This window comes from Ahaetulla prasina, chromosome 4 (assembly GCF_028640845.1).
Source record: "Ahaetulla prasina isolate Xishuangbanna chromosome 4, ASM2864084v1, whole genome shotgun sequence".
In the NCBI taxonomy this organism is placed as follows: domain Eukaryota; kingdom Metazoa; phylum Chordata; class Lepidosauria; order Squamata; family Colubridae; genus Ahaetulla; species Ahaetulla prasina.
Window position 1 is genome coordinate 102,365,216 of NC_080542.1, and position 12,364 is coordinate 102,377,579.

Sequence of the window (12,364 nt, forward strand, 5' to 3'; positions counted from 1 at the left end):
ACAATGGTCACCATAACCTTTATATTTTTAAAGAAGCAGTCACTACAGTTTTAATATAAACTCCATGACTGCATTGTATCTGGAATCAAATAGTATGGCAATTATATAATGACCACAAAAATGTGGGATAGAAATTTTCATTTAATTTATAGATCTAATGATGTAATGCTCCTTTAGGACCTTTTGGAATTCTCCTTTTGGAAGAAAAATTACTCAAAAAATTAATAATTTACTGCCAAATTTTGGCAATACGACCTTGGAGGCACATTAACTGCATGCTGATTTTTCTTCTTTTTGTTTACAGTTGTATATGTAAAAACTATCCTTCAAATTCTTGAAATTTATAATCTGGTTAAAAAAAATAGTGAGGGTTGTACATTCTTTCTTTTTCTCTGTAGTATCAGTCTCTGTAAGGTGCTTTTGATTTAATTACATTTGAATATAACATGTCACTTATTCCTGAAAGAATACCAAAATTTGAGTCTTTAAAAAATATTTGAGAGTTGTTGCAATCTGGTATTTGTCAAAATATAGAATAGTCAAAACTATTGAAAGAAGTTTAGTAAAAATCCTACCTGTACAATCATAAATTTGTAAAATTTCTCATTTTGTCAGCTAATAATCGACTGTCTTCCATTGGAATAGAACAGTCTAAAAGCAGAAAATATTAACTTCTTGCTCAGATATTTTGGCTTATAAAAGTCAGTTGTCCTTTGCTACTGGCCTACAGTATTCACTTGGACAATGAAAACAGAAATAAAGATTATCTGGAGAGGACTTCAAGCTTCAAAGTATTTGTGTGAAATTTCTTAGCCCTGTAACTCTGTGGAGAATTTCTAACGTGACCCATGAAAATCCCTAATACAGCTCACACAGTTCATGTTGAGGGTAACATACTTTCTCAAAACCAATTTGCTGAAACAGACATTCCTTTTCATTTAAATCACTTCATGTCATTACCAATAAGTTTGTGATTTTGATGACCCAATCTATGGCTTCAAATATTCTGCTTTGCATTTGTATTGCAAAATGATAAGACAAGCACACAAGTTTTGCTCTTACTAGAATAGTTGTTCTTTCAGACTGGAAAATCAATTTTGGAGATAAATGATTTTATTCTTTGTTTTTCCGTTTCAAATGGGAATGTGCCATTGGACCACATTAATTTTATACTTTAATTTTAAGTTCAGATTTAGATAGTAATCTACAGACAATCTTTTGGAACTGAAAAGAATTTTAAAAATAATAATAATGCAAGTAAAGTGGTATTTCTTTCTTGGAAGAGGTTTTAAATTAGACTATTCTGTCTCATTAACTGAAGCAGATTTTTTTAGTTAAAAATAGAATCACTTTTAGTGGAACAGATAATGCAATTCCATCTGTATTCCAATAAAACTCTGAAGTCTCTTACTTTCATTGAATCATGTGTTTTTCCAGTATTCCCAAGAAATCAAACCATTCTATAGGTAACCAAACTAAACATTATTTAGCGGAATCGGATGTACAATTTCTCAATAATATAGAAATGCATTTTGTAATATATTGAAACAGTATGGTGCAGCTATATGCTTTTTGGCTTGTTTGTTTTGGCCATATAGCTATTTTTAAGAATCCTATAAGTGTTGATGATACTGTGCTTTTTCCTTTCATTATTAAAAATTATGTGGCTTTTTCTGCAGCTTGCAAACTTTTGACACTTGAAATTGTCATGGAATTTTCATCTAAAGAAAGGAGTTCAATGCGGAGGAGAAATGACCAAACTTTATTCAATGATCATTGGGTGCCTGCTTTGCAAGAAAGAAGGGCTCTATATAAAAGAAAACCAGAAATTTTTATAAAGTTTGGGGTTGAGGGGCAGGAAATCTGAAGGAGCTGATTCATGGGGACATTTTGAGCAAGTTGGATAAGTGTTTAAACCAAAGCAAAATGTATTTGTAAAGTAAAGCTGCTAAGAATTCCATAGTTAAGAGGATAAATGTTAAGTTGAGCATGCACAATTGATTGGGATGGAACAGGTTTCTCAGCTCCTGCTTCCTAATTATAATATCAAAAGGCTATTTTGGCAGCAGAAACATACCCGTGTTTGAGCTGTACATTAGCCTGGGATTGGTCTAGTTTACATATGCAAATGTGGTGGGGATGGGGAGAAACAAGGATAACAGAGGGAAATGGGGAGTTTGCAACCAGAGAGAAGGAGAGAGGAAGGAAAGAAGAAAATAAAGAGGGAGGGAGTTTGGAAAATATAGTGTGGCTTAATTTATTATTATTATTTACCATCACATAATTATTACAATTTATATTGTATGTTTATAATAAAGAATCATATTAGTACTTTAAATTTTCCCTTAGAAGTAATGCACTATTGCAAATTCTGAACACCATCCAAAGCAATAGTGCCAAATTAAGAGTCAAAAGTCTTAAATAATCGATAATTACATTTTGTCTGATGTACCATTGTAATAAGCAAATCTCTTTTAGTAACATCTGCTAATACAAAAAATAGTCACCAGTATGTTTTGCATTCTTGACCTTTTTACACATACTCCCTTTCTTTGCTAATGAAGCTTATCTAAGTATGTGGGATACCTCCCATAGATGGAAATACGTTTTTGTCTTTGTCCACCCTGCATGTTAGTTGAGAAAAAAGGTATCAAGTGTGCATGATGTAAGTCAACAAAATCTATTTGTATACTTTGAATTCCAGATACAGACCCACGTGTATTAGAAAAACAAGAATTACAACAACCCACATACGTTGCTCTCAGTTACATTAATAGGTAAGCTGTTCTGTGTATAAATTAAAATATATGTAAGTTTTTATAATGTCTGCTTGTTAAGGGACTCATTGCAATAAATTTCAAATGGGACAGGAATATAAATAATTTTGCTAAGGCCTATAATTCTGAAGCTGCATAAATGTAGCTTGTTCCAAACATACGCCAGCAGTTACTTCTAAATTTGGAGGGGATTTTATTGGATTTTTTAAAAAATGAATAGGTCCGCTGAGTTTATTAGAATACATTGATTTTAGGGGGAAAATATAGTATTTTGGCAGGGAATTCTGACAAAAAGATCAGAAATAGCTTTCATGGCCTACAAATAGCTTTCATGGCCTACATTGCTTCTCTGCTTTTTGTTTGTTTGTTTGCTTGCTTGCTTATAGATTTTTTGTATTAACACAAATTTGTATTTTTCCTGAAGGGAGGGAATCAAAAAAGTTCATATGGTCACTACAACATTAAAAAGAAAAAGAGAGGGGGTTTTGATTGCATGTTAGTGGTGGTCCCTGTCTTGACTGTTTTTCACACACATATCTATGAACACCCTTGATAGTGGTCCATTTAGAATATCCTGTTTTGACCTAAACTTCCTGTTCATTGGTACAATATTTGTAATATTCTGAAAGATATTCAGTAATGCCTTGGTTTTAAGTTTTTTAAAAGACAAAAAAGCTGCTTACCACAGAACAAAATTCAGTGGCTTTGATTCAAAGAAATAAAAAGGGAAAAAATGTTTTGGTATCATCATTCCATTGTAGAAATGCTAGAAGACTTTTTGCATTTGAAGCATTGAAAAACTATTTTTGGAAATTAGGGTCTGTTTGATCAGGTGCTATAATGCATCTATATTTAAATAAATATAAAGGAAAAGGATGGAATTAAATCATAATGAAATGTTAAAATAGTAGTCTGCCAACTCATTTAAGGCATATGGTGAAGCATGTAGAACAAATTCTGGGACCTTTCCCAGTAATATAATGTGATTGGGACTATTTTTAATCATAGCTATACACTGTAAAGTATGTCATTCATAGTAGTGTAATTGGATATTCTTGTTTACAAAGTTCATTTCATATCACTATTTGCATCTTACTGTCTTTCCTATTATTAGAACTTAGTATGTTCCCAATTTTTAAATAAAATAAAATCAATATGTTTTCCTTTCTACACATACTTTGTTTAAAAGGCTGATTATTTATTGTTTCAAAGGGAATAACAGGTCATTTGTGGTTTTCTATGCAAAAATAAAATTAGATCTATTAGATTAGACTTATGTATATGTATATGCCTGAATGTATGATAGTGACCAACTAACAATGTTATGTTTTTATCTACTTAATCATATCTTCACTTCCTATCGCAAAATTATTCTAGAGAAAGAACAAGAGAGTTGTTAGAATTTATTGTGGAAGAATCAAATACAGAATTCAAAATTTCAACATTTCTCCCAAATGTTCTTATGTATGTTTTATGTTGACCTTTTTTTTTTTCGAACATGGTTGGCATTTTTTGGCTTTTTAAGGCCAATGCTTGAAATATAAGCCCACTCTTCATGTATAAGATTAATCCATATTTTTCTTTTTATGAAGAATGCTGCCATTCTGAAGGCAGGTAAGTTTACATGTAAAATATCTGAGTCATTTTTGTGGCATTTGCCTCCTATGTAAAAGTTGTTTGATGAGCAGGTCTGAGGAGAATAGCACGTTTTAACAGAAGTAAAATGTTTTCAGTTGTGGTACTGTTGCCAACATGTTTTTATGTTTAGACGCCTAATTTCAGTAGATGAAATAATGCAAAGTATATCAGAAAGAGAAAATTACTGTGAAATAACTTCCAATAGAAGGCCTTGTTTTTTTGCAAACTAGCCAGTGGTTTAGCAAATCAAAATACCTATAGTACTATTTCTACGTTTAAAAAAAATTCTATTCTATATGTATATTGTTTCATATTCTTCCAGACTTATTTAAAATAGCCATTAGAATTAAAATCTGTTTAGAATGAAGTTGGTTATCTTTGGCATTGATATAATTAAAATTTTGGACTTGATGATTAAACAGGCCCATAATAGCTCAGGCTGTTAAGAAGCCTGTTATTAGAACACAGTAGCCTGCAATTACTGCAGGTTCAAGCCCGGCCCAAGGTTGACTCAGCCTTCCATCCTTTATAAGGTAGGTAAAATGAGGACCCAGATTGTTGGGGGGGGCAATAAGTTGACTTTGTAAATATACAAATAGAATGAGACTATTGCCTTATACACTGTAAGCCACCCTGAGTCTTCGGAGAAGGGCGGGATGTAAATGTAAATTAAAAAAAACCAAAAAAAACAACAACTGGGGTACATTATATAATGTATAAGCTCTGAGTTTACAGTTCTTACAAATGAGGCTAAAATAAGATCTCATACACTCATAAACATCACATAAATCCTCCATCTTAGAGAAATAGAAAGAACTGGTGAATCCTTAATTTCTTTTCATTTTCAATATGTGTGCATACTTATAATTTTTGTGGGTTTAAAATCTTTTTTTTAAATTACAATTATGCCAGTTGACATAAATAGTTTTAACTGTATGCCACCTAGAGTCACTGTGAATGAATTGGATGGTCCCCAAATTAGGTAGGTGGGTAGGTTGGTTGGTAGATTAGATAGATAAATGATAGTAGATAGGTAGGTAGATGGATGGATGGATGGATGGATGGATGGATGGATGGATGGATGGATGGATGGATGGATGGAGAGAGACAAAGAAGATAGATAGATAGATAGATAGATAGATAGATAGATAGATAGATAGATAGATAGATAGATAGATGATAGCTAGATAGAGATGCAGTGACAATCTAAACTGGCACAAATGGTCTAGTTACCATAATTTGTAAGCTTGCACTATGAAGGAGGGAAAACAGAAACTTTGTGAAGCATGAAAAGAAAACATAGCCTTTATTCCAGGGGTGAAATCAAAAAAATTTCCTTACTGGTTCTGTGGGCATGGCTTAATTGGTGGGCATGGCTTGGTGGTCAGGTGACTGAATGGATATAATAAAAATAATAAAGTATACAAAACTTGGGAGCGCACTGTTCTACCTTCTTTAAAAATAAAGGCACTGGTCTACCAATTGCCTTTTTTTTGGGAGGCACCGGTCTACCTTCTTTAAAAATAGAGGCACCGGTCTACTAGCTGCCTACAGCACTGATCAGCTGTAGTGCGGCCCTTTGAAGCACCGCAGCAGTCATTTAAGGCCGATTGCAGCTATATCACCACCGAGAGCTTTAGGGGCAGAGAAGAGGAACAGCGAGGCATGGGCGGTGGGGGGCCCAGGGATTTTTGCTACCAGTTCTCTGAATTACCCGCTCCAATCGCTACTGGATCACACAATCTCAACCGAACCGGGAGCATTTCACCCCTGTTTTATTCATAAAATACCATCACATGGATACCTAATAAATAACAAAATTTGGCTAATTAATCTAAACAAGAAATTTTTTTCATGCAATAAGAATAAATCCAGATCTGGTTATCTCAAGTATAGAAAACTAGAGATTTATTTCAGATTTATGACACCAATTTCCAGAAGCTTATTGCTTTATTCAAAAACCAGAAGGCAGAGTTTGTCTTCAATGATCATGGATGGATGGATGGATGGATGGATGGATGGATGGAAGGAAGGAAGGAAGGAAGGAAGGAAGGAAGGAAGGAAGGAAGGAAGGAAGGAAGGAAGGAAAATTAAACGCTTTCTTTCTTTCTTCCTTTCTTCTTTCTCCCAATTTAAAGGCATATGTAATTAGGATTATTTAATTTAATTATGATAGGATAGGATAATAAAGTAGCATGCCTATTTTTGCTTTCTGGACAAAAGATTCAGTGTTCTTCTGATAACTAACAGTTGCGTGCTATATAGTATGTTTGTGAAATCAATCCCTTTCTCTCTCCTGCATCCCTTCATGAAGCATTTTCCATCTCTCATGAAAGTAGCTCTTTTTTCATATCACACTGAGAGACAATCTGCTCATCAAAATGGCCAATAGAAAAAAAACATTCCAATGTTGGAGCATTCACAACTTCTGCAGACAAGTTGTTCCACTGATTAATTGTTCTGTCAGGAAATTTCTCCTTAGTTCTAGGTTGTTTCTCTCCTTGATTAGTTTCCACCCATTGCTTCTTGTTCTACCCTCAGGTGCTTTGGAGAATAGTTTGACTCCCTCTTCTTTGTGGCAACCCCTGAGATAATTGGAACACTGCTATCATGTCTCCCCTAGTCCTTCTTTTCATTAAACTAGACATACCGAGTTCCTGCAACTGTTCTTCATATGTTTTAGCCTCCAGTCCCCTAATCATCTTTGTTGCTCTTCTCTGCACCCTTCAACATCTTTTTTACATCGCAGTGATCAAAACTGAATGCAATATTCCAAGTGTGGCCTTACCAAGGCATTATAAAGTGGTATTAACACTTCATGAGTTCTTGATTCTATCCCTCTGTTTATGCAGCCCAGAACTGCATTGGCTTTTTTGGCAGCTGCTGCACACTGCTGGTTCATATCTAAATGGTTGTCCATTAGGGGCCGGTTTAGCTCACGCTGGTAAAAGCCTGTTATTAAGAACACAGTAGCCTGCAATTACTGCAGGTTCGAGCCCGGCCCAAGGTTGACTCAGCCTTCCATCCTTTATAAGGTAGGTAAAATGAGGACCCAGATTGTTGGGGGGGCAATAAGTTGACTTTGTAAAAATATACAAATAGAATGAGACTATTGCCTTATACACTGTAAGCCGCCCTGAGTCTTCGGAGAAGGGCGGGGTATAAATGTAAACAAAAAAAAAAAATTAGGACTCCAAGATCCCTCTCATAATTGCTACTATTGAGCAAGATACCACATATACTGTACCTGTGCATTTTGGTGGTGTTTTTTTTTTTTTGCCTAAATGTAGAACCTTACTTTTTTCACGGTTGAATTTCATTTTGTTAAATAGCACCCAATTTTCAAGTCTGTCAAGATCCTTCTGTAACTTGAGCCTATCTTCTGGAGTGTTGTCTATTCCTGCCAGCTTGGTGTCATCTGCAAATTTGATGAGTTCCCCATCTATCCCCTTGTCCAAGTCATTGATAAAGATGTTGAAAAGTACTGGGCCTAAAACAGAGCTTTGGGATACTCCACTGCATACTTCCCTCCATGTGGATGTAGTTACAAATCCCTTTGGTGGTGGTGCTATCTAACCCACATTTTTCTACTTTATCTAGTAGTAGGTTATGGTCTGTTTTATCAAATACTTTTCTCAAGTCCAAGTAAATTATATTGACAGCATTCCTCTGGTCCACTAATTTGTCACTTTGTCAAAGAATGCAATAAGATTAGTCTGGCATGATCTGTTTTTAACAAACCCATATTGGCTTTTGGTTATTACTTTGTTTGCTTCTAGGTGTTCAATGATTCGTTGCTTGATTATCTTTTCCAGAATCTTCCCCGGTATTGAGGTCAGGCTGATAGGTGTGTAGTTTCCTGGATCTGTTTTTCCCCCCCCTTTTTTGAAGATGGGAACTACATCAGCTCTTTTCCAGTCCACTGGCAGTTCACCTGTGCTCCAGGATCTTTGAAAGATATAGTTCCATGGTTCTGAGATCTCATCTGCCAGTTCTTTCAGAACCTTGGGGTATAATCCATCCAGTCCTGGTGATTCGAACTCGTCTAGGGTAGACAGGTGTTTACTTACCATTTTTTCCCTATTTTGACTTGTGTTCCTAATCTGTTTTTTTGTGGTACTGTTTTTGATAGGTTGGATTATTTTTTCTTTTTGTGTAAAGACAGATGCAAAAAATGAGTTAAGTAGATCTGCTTTCTCCCTGTTGCTTCTTGCCATTTTCTCCCAACAATGGGCCAATTGTTTCCTTGACTTTTTTCTTGTTTTTAACATGTTGGAAAAAGCTTTTTGTTTTGTTATTTTTTACTTTTGTCGCTAGCCTTTGTTCATTGTGAGCCTTAGTGTCAAGGTTCCAGAAAAACCTCTTCTGCATAAAAAAACTCAGAAGCCATTGTCTTTCAGAGTTCTTTACTAGCATAAGGAAACTGGCACACGATGAGTGAAATTCCAAAACTGAACTTCCGGATTCTTTTCCCAGTTATACAAACCCCAAGAGTCCCACCCCCCTAACCCCTTTGCTGGTCACATGGTCCCACGTTCTCCCAGTTCATTCAAATATCTTCCCGCCACTCCTCCTGCAGATGTGAACACCATCCAACCTTGACCGCTTGAAGAATGTTACCATACCCCTCAACCCCCCTTCTTCCCCTCAGGGGAAAAATGTGGCAGCGTCTGGAACCCTAAGGCCTAGTATGGTTTCCAGGCCTGACAGGCGTCCCCCCTTGGAAAAGAAGCTATATCCTAGGAAAGAAAACAAAGAATTAATAAAGAAGAGTGTCGGTGGTCCACACTTCCCTTCTACCCCCCTCTACCCCCTCCAAGAGGTTTTTTAGGTTTGTCAGGGAAAGTGTCGTGAAATTGTTTAATCAAATTGTCTGCATTTACTTTCCAACTTTTGACCCAAGTAGATTCAGATAATGGATATCCCTTCCAGTGGACTAAATATTGTAATTGACCTCTGTATAGTCTAGAGTCAAGGATTTTCTTGATCTCATAGTGGGTTTCACCTTGGATTATCAAGGGTGGTGGGGGAGCGGCAGGTTGAGGTCTCAGTCCAGATTGTCTAGCAGGTTTTAATAAGCTGCTATGGAATACCGGGTGTATTTTCCCCAACATTCTAGGGAGCTTGAGTTGGACGGTAACGGGATTAATAATCTTTACAATAGGAAAAGGACCCAAAATTTTTGGACCGAATTTTCTGTTGGGTATTCTCAACCTCAGATACTTAGTAGATAAAAAAACTTTATCCCCAATGCAAAAAGGGGGTTGAAGGGAACGGTGTTTGTCAGATTGGGCTTTGTAATTTCGAGCTGTTACAGCTAAGGCCTTTTTTGTATTTTCCCACCCGTTTTTCAACGAACTCATCCAGTCGGTTAGGGAAACGAAAGTGGAGGGTTGCACGGGGAGTAAAAGCATTGGAACGAAGTCCATGCCAGTGGTTATTTGAAAAGGGGTTAACCCCGTGCTGCTGTGTACAGCATTATTATATGCGACCTCTGCAAATGGTAACAAATCTGACCAGTTTTCTTGTTGGTAATTTACATAACACCGTATGTATTGTTCCACCATCGAGTTCAATTTTTCAGCCGCCCCATTGGTCTCCAGATGGAACCCAGAACTAAGACCTTGAGACGACCCAATGGACCGTAGGAACTTGGCTGTGAATTGAACACCCCTGTCGGATATTATCCTTTTAGGAACTCCCTGCCGTCTGAAGGAGGGAAGGGAGGTGCTCCTGCATTCATCGGAATGGCTTCAAGCTTCAGTAATTTCTCCCTCTCTGGTAGGAGGGAAGGTGAATTTAGGCTGAGCTAAACTCAAAGGGTCTTGAGCTGGGTGAGCTGAGCTTATACGAGGCCTCACTTCCAAACACTCAAAAGTTTCCGAGAGGTCCAGTAGGGACTGGGATTTCAGGGGGTTTCTCAGGTCCAAATCCAGTGACTCTCCCGATTCTCCGGGTTTTACTGTCCTCCATTGAGGTTGAGAAGAGGGAGGGGGCTCTCCATTCCGCCCCGGGGAAATGTTTTCTCCCGAACGACAGCTTACCCATGAATCGGAGTCTTTGGGCCGTGCAGCAAGCTGACAAGTAGGCTCTACCACTTCGGGTTTTTGAGTCGTATCTTCCGATGGGAAGTAGGTGATTTCAACTAAGTCCTTAGATTCCAGCCTCTGCGCTACTTCCACCCTTCCATCTTCGCTGGGTCTTTGCACCGCTGTGGAGGTTGCGGAGGCTGGGGCCCGGCACTGCCCCTAACGGGCCCCCTCTGAGCGGAGGAGAGGATACCATTAAGCAAAAGAAAGTTAGGAGTTTTGGAATACTGTCAAGATTCCAGAAAAATCGTCTGGAACCCTAGGCCTAGTATGGTTTCCAGGCCTGACATTTGGCTTTCCTCGCTTCATCTTTACACGCTCGGGCTATTTGCTGATATTCTGCCTTAATTATTTGCCCCTCTTTCCACTTTTTATACTTGTCCTTTTTGTCTTTCAATTTGTCAGATAGTTCTTTATGCATCCATGCTGGTTTCTTTTGAGATCTATTATTTTTCTTCTTCATTGGTATTGTGCTAGACTGGGCTTTTATAATCTCACTTTTCAAAATTTCCCAAGCTTCTTGAGTTGTTTTCCCCTTGAGGATTCTCATCCATGGAATCCTTCTCAAGCTCTCTCTAAGTTTATTGAAATTAGCTCTCTTAAAGTCCAAGACTCTAATTTGACTTTGTTCTACTACTTGTGTTTGCATAATGTTGAATTCCAATATTGCGTGATCACATGCCCCCAAGGTTCCTGTAGCTTCAATACCTTCTATTATTTCATTTCTGTTAGTGAGAATTAAGTCCAATATGCCTGATCCCCTTGTTCCCTACTCTACTTTTGGGAAACAAAGTTGTCTGCTAGGTTCTTCTCCAGAAACACTACACTACTAACAAGAGCTTATAAAACATCTGCTAGACCAATACTGAATACAGCTCGCCTGTCTGGAGCCCATACCACATTTCAGACATCAATACAATTGAACGTGTCCAGAAATATTTTACAAGAAGAGTCCTCCACTCCTCTGAATATAAAAAAATACCTTATACCACCAAACTTGAAATCTTGGGTTTAGAACTCCGCCGCCTTCGACAGGATCTATGTTTAACTCATAGCAATCAGCAATCATCTATTGCAATGTCCTTCCTGTTGAGGATTACTTCGGCTTCAATCACAACAATACAAGAGCAAAAAATAGATTTAAACTTAATGTTAACCACTTCAATCTTGATTGCAGAAAATATGGCTTCAGTAATAGAGTTATTAATGCTTGGAACACATTACCAGACTCTGTGGTATCTACTCAAAATCCCCAAAACTTTAACCAAAAATTGTCTACTGTTGACCTCACCCCATTCCTAAGAGGTCTTTAAGGGGCGTGCATAAGAGCACAAACGTGCCTACCATTCCTGTCCTACTGTTTCCTTTCATTATATCCAATTTATATAGTTATCTCATACTTATACTCATATATATGCTTATATATTATATAGTTACCTCATGCTTATGCTTATATATACTGTTGTGACAAAATAAATAAATAAATAAAAATAAATAAGAAATAAAGGTTTGTTAGGAACCTGTTGGATCTTCCACTTGGTGCAGAGTTTGTCTCCCAGTTGATGTCAGGGTAGTTAAAATCCCCCATTACTACTGTGATGTGCTTCCTACATACCTTAGTTAGCTGACTAACAAAAAGCTCATCTACTTCCTCTGTTTGGTTGAGTGGCCTATGGCAATATCATTTTCCCCCTCCACTTTTTTTTAATATTGACCCAAATGCATTCAAGATAATTTTCATCATTGTTGTGCTCTATTTCTGTAGAAATGTAGTTATTTCTTATACATAGTGCAACTCCACCTCCTCTTTTATTTGGTCTATTTCTTTTAAATAATTTATATCCCTCTAGCTGTATGTTC

General features: G+C 36.9%; 1 protein-coding gene across 1 annotated transcript in view; it reads left to right on the forward strand.

Annotated features, from left to right (window-relative positions):
* JAZF1 (JAZF zinc finger 1) overlaps nucleotides 1-12,364 on the forward strand; it is a 161,503-nt gene that overhangs the window by 78,142 nt on the left and 70,997 nt on the right. The window contains exon 2 of the mRNA XM_058183484.1: nucleotides 2,705-2,777. Coding sequence (XP_058039467.1) covers nucleotides 2,705-2,777 — 73 coding nt within the window. The remainder of the gene's footprint in view (nucleotides 1-2,704; nucleotides 2,778-12,364) is intronic.